Here is an 8040-nt window from a genome sequence, read left to right as displayed (position 1 = left end):
ATCTATCCCTATTGGCTTTGGGTTTCTATGATTTTTGGATGCTTAAGTTAAACGGTGAAGATAACATTAAATACTATAAAGTATCTTGAGACAATTCTAGGCTTACAATAAATATAAGTGAATATCTATAACATCAAAAATATTTCAAATTGCAGAAAAGTATCCAATTTATCAATAGCATCCAAGTGGTTTTGAAATGAGTAAAAAACGGGCCTAAAGGCCCCGTTTGGATATGGTTTGAAATGAGTAAAAAACAGACTTCATTTGCCTTTTTGCACTTTATTTTTTGGAATGTGTTAGATTGACCATTGCTATTGAGGCTAAGGCCCCGTTTGGATATGGTTTGAAACCATGTTTGGACATGCAATTTGAATATTTTAAGAAGTATTTTCTCTTATAGATATAAAAACCCCACAAGTTATGAAAACTATCAAAACATTCTCAATTCTTATACAATCTTATCAAATGAGCAAGTTATAGTTCATAACAAAATTAATACGCTAATTCATAACAACAGGCTCAAAATTAATACTAGAAGACCTTTCTAAAAATACAATATCAATTGATCAAATTTTAGTTCAATAAATAAAATTAAACTATGTGTCTTTTTTTACAAAATTAAAAGGTTGGTAGACATAAATAAAATTTGGTGGAAGTTAATGAGATTGGTAAATGATTGATGGGGTAATTGTTAAAAATATCTACCAACTTATGGGTCTTTTTTTTACAAAATATAAACTTATGGTTAAATTTTATATTTTAAAAAGTTGAAACCATGGTTTCAAACCCCAAATCATGCCTTTTTGGATGATTTGGGGTTTGAAATCATGATTTCAAACGCATGTCCAAACGCTGGTTTGAAACCATGGTTTGAAAATTCATGGCCAAACGCCTACTAAATTTGGTGGTATTATCCTTCTAACGTATTATTCTGATTACTCTATCATAAAAAATTAACAGTTCTTACGTCTTATAATTATAGTATTTTGCATTATTAAGATCTTATGCCCTATTATCAGTTGAAGTTGCTCGCTTTTTTAACAAGAAAATTAAAATATATCTCACTCAGATTATAGTAGAAAGGTACTTTTGCTTGTTCTTTGGTTTTTGTTTTTGGGTGAACTAAACACATCATGAATTAACAGTTGTCAAAAGGTGGTAATTAAATGCACCATGCCAACTCTGAATTTTACTTATTAAAAAAACCTGAATTTCTATTCTTGTAAGAAATTTGTCCTTAACAGACCAACTAATAACACGACTATGGTTTCAAGTCTTGCAACACTTATACAAAACTATTTCTTCAAATCAAAATCTCCAAGCTTAAATTATAGAAAACTAGTTCAAATAATGTTTCTTTAAGTATTTTTGGGGTGTCGGACCAGATGCGGAGCTAAAATTTTAAGGGTACGAATTATGAATTCCTTAAAAAAAAAAAAATACTGGATTTTGAATAAATTATTTATGCATATTAAGTGTTTTTTTTTTTTTAATATGATTTTAACCAAAGTCAATGAATTTTGCCGAACCCATAGGTCGCCTTGAAGCTCCGCCATTGTGAGGGACAGGACGAGATAAAGGAGAAATGTAGGAGAATAACATAGTGAAAATCGAATCTTGCATTATAGGATATATTAAAACCCACAAATGGAAGTACGAGCCGGTCATTGACTTCATCAATCATTGGAGAAGTTCGAGCCTCAGCTGCAGAGACCGCCATGAAACTTCTGACATCAAAATGTGCATTCAAGGTATGCATTTTGGGGCTTTAACACATCTGGCAAGGAATAAAGTGCGAAACATTTGAAGAGTTGGACACCCTTGGCGAAAATCCTATCTTGTACGTGTAGGACATTAAAGCTACTCTATTGAAGGGGGTGGGGAAAAACTGCTCTATCGATGAGATACTACTAAATTCTTCAATCGATCACAATAATCATAACGATTTTTTTTTTAAACTGCTATTGAGTCAAAATCATCAAAATACAAAAGCACCTTTTTCATTCTAGTTTGCACAACCAACACTAGGAAAACAACCGACAGGAAAACGAACCAGTGCATAATGGAGCAAGAAACAATATAAAAGAATAATCTCAGGCCTGCAGAATGAGGATTCTTGAAATTTTTCAAAAGCTAGACTAGGCAGAATCCCCTAGATCAGATGGTGAGATTTTCTTGCACACCGGTGAATGTACCTATTATCTTCCCTCCAATATCGGGAAAAGTTTCACAGCCAGGAAGTGACTTAACTTTACCCGTTCGATCAACTTCAACAGGATACTTAAGAAGGTGGCCTCTCATTTCAGTTACTTCATCAGCTGCATATTGTAGCCAGTTGTGTTCACCAAATACTCTTATCCGTCTCACACATTCAAGACTCTCTGGATGCTCAAAACATTGCTCCAGTGTTCCCGTGTGCTCTGCCCACAGAGACATCCTATAGCCGTATATCTGCAGTCGAGATGCAATAGCAACTGAGTCACACAATATAGCTTCTTGGAATGAAATACATTAAAAGTTAAAAGGAGAAAAGCACTACAGTAGAGGAAAGGTTTCAAAGGGTAATGAAAAGGAGAAAATAATAAAAATGGTCCCTTATGTTTAAGAGTAGGTCCAAAATAGTTTCTTATGTATTCACTGAACAATTTTCATCCTTAAGTTTGCCAAAAGTTAGCACTTTTAGTCTCTGTCATATTTACCAACTATGTCTGTTAAATTTGACGGGATTAATGAAAAGTAAAGGTGTTTAATTATCAGAAGGATGAGATTCAGATCAAAATTTGACTTCCTTTTTGTCTAAAACTGGAAATAAGCGGTAACTCACATTTAGAGGTACAATTTTTGATTTATTTCTAGAACTTGGTGCAGCTTTTTGAGGTGTAATTTATGCTATTTTGAATGTCTTTTTGGTGTCTAATGCAGTTTTTTGTGATGCTTATTTTAAGATTTGATGGCACTTTCGTGGTATTTATGGTTAAATCTTCTTTTCCACTGTTTCCGTCAAATCTAACGAACAACAACAACATACCCAATGTAATCCCACAAAGTGGGGTCTGGGGAGAGTAGAGTGTAAGCAAACCTTACCCCTACCTTGGAGTAGAGAGGTTGTTTCCAATAAACCCTCGGCTCAAGGAAACAATTTAACGAACATAAATTGTTAAATATTTGACGGAAATTGAAAGTGTTTAACTTTTGGCAAACTTAAAAGGACCAAAACTGATCAGTGCATACTTAAGAGACTATTTTGAACCTATCCTCAAACATAAAGGACCATGCATGATGAAGCAGATATGCGCCCATTGCAATTGTAACAGCTATTTACTTAAAATTTACCTGCGCGTGTGGGTTAGAGTGTTTGATTGCCCATGTATGATGAGGCTGATATGCACCCATTGCAATTTCAGTATCTCGGGAGCCTTCAAGAGAACGTTGATTGATATTTGCAGATCCCAATATGACATACTCATCATCCACTATCATTCCTTTTGAATGGACATATATCATAAACCGTCGACTTTTCTGAGTGAGTTCCTGAATAAGGAAGAATTACATTTATAACAAAGATCAGAGACTGATAATTATTGGAGAATGATGAAAACAAGCTAGCTTAGTCAGAGGAACAGTCGATTACCTGAGGTGTACTTGGCTTCGAACTTTTGGCAACTGTGGTGATTCCATTTTCCGGAACCTCACGATTGCCAAGGCAGAAGAAAATCAAATAGTCCTGGGGTTCATATGTGTTTTCCAGTCCTACTTCTACTAAAGCTTTGTAAATTGTCTCATACATCATCTGCATGGTATTGTGCTGCAAAATACAAACAATATTGGTTATGCAGATGCAACATGCATAAAATATGCAGCAAAATCTGAACAATAACAGGCAATTAGGCCCAAAATAAAATAAATAAAATCACTAAATCATATCAGATTACTATAATCACATTTTGTATGACGAAGACTATGTCACTGAAACGGTGGACTAAAATATACCTGCCAAAAGAGTATTCTCTGAGTAGCAGTACTTGTTGGAACACCCTCTGGCCACATAGGAAGAACTATATATGCAGCAAACCTCTCATTTGCTCGTATTTTGTTGGCGATTTTTAGAGCAATTTCCATTGGTATCAAGTTATTTGCACCTAGAGATAGAAAGAAGATTCACACAATCATTATATAGTAATTCTCACGTGGGAAACCTTCAAGACAAATTGATTCATAATACATTAAGAGAATAAGAAATTTGTTTCCCCTTAAATTAGAGTATTTTAGAGTCCTCACCTAAATTTTTGTAGTTACTCCAATTATAAGAAGACCCTAGGAAGTACTGGTTCTCGATGTAGATGAAATGCTGGGCAGCTCGAATTGCCTTTACATAGGCAGAATGTATGCTCATGTCTATCAGCACATTCTTACCACATACTAAGTTCTGTTAAAGCAAAGAAATCAACACATTGGTTACCTTACGGCATATAGATAGCATGTGTTTTATAGAATTGAAACGTTTAGAAGCAAAAATCTTGCCTTGTTAGTGGCTTCTTTGGGATCTTTGGGGAAGCCTTTAACAGAGTTGGAGTCAATCGACCGGAAAATCTGCGTGTGCCACGTATCTGCATCATCTTCTCTTAGGCAAGGGACATCAGCTATTCCCAAAATATCGGGAATCCTGTCAAGTTTGAGTAATGCATCGTCGTGTGAAGCTTTCATTTTTTGAAGTCCATGGCGCTTTGACGCCTTCAACCAGCGCTCCTCAAAGTTAGTTAGGACATCATATGCAGCAGGCCCCTCGATCCGACTATGCAAATCATGCCAAGGTTCTCTGGGACAACCAGTAGTAGGGCCCTGCCGAAGTTCAAGAAAAGATATACGTAACAAACAGATCAGTACGACAAAGGTCAAATTATTGTTTGTAAGAAACTAGCCTACCAAATGCCTAAATTTATGACCTGACTGATTAAGTTTGCAACTTAATTAGTCACACAAACAGAAAGTTAAGTCAAAAGTAATACATCACAGACATAATATTCAAATATTACCGTGTAGTTAGGCTGATGAAAGTCATCTTTGTGCACACTTTGCAACGTTTTGAAGATAGGGTGTTGTGGAGTATCATAACGCCCTTTGCACAAATCAAGTCCACCAACGAAAGCCATAATCTTTCTCTGGTAATTACCAGCATCTGCATCCACTATCACAGTTTTCTGATGATGTGTGTATATTGTTTCAGTTTCCTGTTGACAAAAAATCAAAGTGGCTCAGTACCTAAAACAATCTCAGGAGTGATAAGTACTTCAGAAATAAATATTCAGGCAAGAATAAGAAGCTACATAAGCGAATATACTCATTCTAAAGAAATCTCAGTCCAAGTACAGCAGTTGCTAAAATGAAATGGTTGGGAATACAAGAATTTCAGAAATGGTAACTAAATACTGTATGCATAAGTCATATGTCAGAAAAGAACCTGTTTTTTGGCCCAGCTGTGTCCTTTTCCAGCAGAACGAGGACAAAGTAGCACGTGCACTGAAGAATGCTTAAAATAGCGACGAGTTTCTTCATCATTAGTTCCCATAATTCCTTCCTACATATCACAAAAAACTCATTAAGACTTCTTTCATAGAACTGGATTCGCAGAGAAAAATATGTACTGCTTATATCATTGTATAAAGCTTCCGACTTAGAGTCAATAGTATGACTATCTGGTAGATAATGCAATCTAGTTTTGCATTCTTGATAGTACATAGAGTAAGATTTCATGCTAAAAAGACATACATGTTTATGCCAATCATCAACCAGAAATATAGGTAGAATTTATGTTAAATGATACTAATTACTTGCTCATTCCTGAATGGCACACAGATAAAAATTAGTCAGCAATAAGATTCTAGATTTCCCCTTTATCAATTGACTGAGTTAAGCGTTCTATCTATGTTTCTCAACTACAGTTTAATTTTTTTTTTTTATTACCTAACTGTTAGGGTCGTTTGGTTGCTGGTTAGGAAGTGAATTATTCATGTACTAAAACTAGCATAACTAGTACCGTGTTTGGTAAAATTTTAGTTGCTATGTATAAAATTCAACACAGTAAGTACGGCGCTTGGTTACCGTTTACAATCTCGTATAACTAATACATGTATAAGTTATGCGGGAATCTATGTATTAGTTATGCAGGGTAGAACATGGAATAACTAAACCCTGCATAACTAATCCTTACATAACTAATCTCTACATAACTCTAACCAGCAACCAAATGACCCGTTATTGCTCAAAGAAAGCAAAGTTAAGAGATATGATATCTTGTAAGGAAAAAGAACAGAAAACTGTCCCTAGGTACTTACAGTTTTGTATCCCAAAATGCTCTTAGAAGTAGGATCATCCCATATGAGCAGCAATACTCTCACACCCTCCTGGGATTTCCTCTTGAGAATTTCCCCCAATATGCTCTTCTCAGCATTGTCATTATCCCTAACAAGTGTAACTAGGTGGTACACGGACCATCCTGTAATGTAAATCAACCGTCGAGCCTGATTGATTGCATCAAATATATCCTGCCAGCACTGTCCATGCTGATACTGAACTCCATTTCCAAGCCACAAATTCGGAAGGCTTCCATCGGGAACATGAGCATCCTGATAAAGTGTTACTTTGCCGCCTCTTCTAAGAGGGAAGTAAGTCCCTGGCACGCCCTGATACTCGTTATCTCCTCCCACACCGCCATGGTAAAGGGATACCTGTTGGGATCAAAATAATCAGGCATCATGCGGAAGCTAACAAATGCAAAACCATGAATGACGACAAATCAAGTATACTAAAAGAGTGCATAATACTTAATATTGTTTGGTCAATGAACCTACATATGAAAAAACTAATATCCCCTAAACAAAACTCTATAATCCTAAAGTACTACATGTTGGATGCTATTATGTTATTGTGGGAACGAAATATCATCAATTATAGAATTCCAAAGCCCTTTCCTCCAAAAGAGGTTAAGTTTTCCTTTTTGAAGTGCAATACAACTACGACAGAATTCAAATAAGGTAGGAAATTCAGGGCAAACAATAACAGTACCTTCTCCATTGGAGTGAATTGAATTGATAGAGTAAGGACAGCTCCCTCTTTACAAGGCTTTCCACTACTGTTGAGAACTGGAAATGTTCCCTCAATCAGTTCACCAGAACATAGCCGTTCCACAGGAATTCCAACAGCACCAATAATTTGAGATCCAACAACATCATTATCTTTAACAACAAAGTGCACTTCAGATGCATAATGTGCAACTGGTACATAAAAGTGTTGCATCCAGACCGGATTTTCGCTATTGGTAATCACATATGTTCTAGCAACAACAGCATCGGATACTGAAACTGTGACATAAGGATCACTAGTAATCTTTGTTGTTCCTTCTTTTTTACTCCCAAGTTTTGCCAATCCTCCCAACAAGTTATCCAATTTCTTATGAAATAAATCCATGTTTGGCAAATTATTGGCTTCCCTCACCCAAATATCTAAGTTTCCATGCAACAACAACACCCTAAGTGATCCTGTAGATGTCTTAAATGGGACAGCCTGAACCCCATGTTGTGAAGACATAGAATCAGAATAAGACAATTGAGCCATAAAAACACCTTCTTTTAATCCTCAAGTTTAAAACCTCTTAGAACAAAACTGACTATACAATTCAGCAACGTCAGAGCATATATCAGTTACAATCAATGTAAAGATCTCAACTTTGACACAGATTACCAGAATCACAGTCAGAAAAACAAGTCTTGAAACAGAAAATAGCAGAATGGAGGGGAAAAAAGATCAGCAAGAAGAGTTTTGACAAACCAAATTAAGAAAAACACAGATGGGAAATGATGAGCAAAAGTTGTGTGAGATGATATATAGAGCAAGAAAGTACAAATTTGAAAATGGTGTTTGTTTGTGTGTGAACAAAAAGAAAGAGAGATTGACTTGGTAAAGGGCTGCTTGAACTGAAGATGAAGAGGAAGATGCAAGTTGGACCAAGAATGATACGTTAGACTTTCATTGTTGTATAAAAAA

General features: G+C 35.7%; 1 protein-coding gene across 1 annotated transcript; it reads right to left on the bottom strand.

Moving 5' to 3' along the window:
- Positions 1-1911: 1911 nt before the first annotated feature.
- Positions 1912-8040, bottom strand: LOC132030439 (phospholipase D beta 1-like). The gene is made up of 10 exons (XM_059420073.1): positions 7063-8040; positions 6333-6725; positions 5459-5575; positions 5034-5228; positions 4522-4839; positions 4279-4426; positions 3991-4139; positions 3632-3805; positions 3334-3531; positions 1912-2451 (listed from the first exon to the last, which is right to left on the bottom strand). Exons 1-10 carry the CDS (start codon positions 7609-7611, stop codon positions 2158-2160), a joined length of 2535 nt encoding a protein of 844 aa, XP_059276056.1. The 5' UTR covers positions 7612-8040; the 3' UTR covers positions 1912-2157.

Source organism: Lycium ferocissimum, chromosome 9 (assembly GCF_029784015.1).
Source record: "Lycium ferocissimum isolate CSIRO_LF1 chromosome 9, AGI_CSIRO_Lferr_CH_V1, whole genome shotgun sequence".
Classification (NCBI taxonomy): Eukaryota; Viridiplantae; Streptophyta; class Magnoliopsida; order Solanales; family Solanaceae; genus Lycium; species Lycium ferocissimum.
This window is presented reverse-complemented; position numbering and strand designations above follow the sequence as displayed.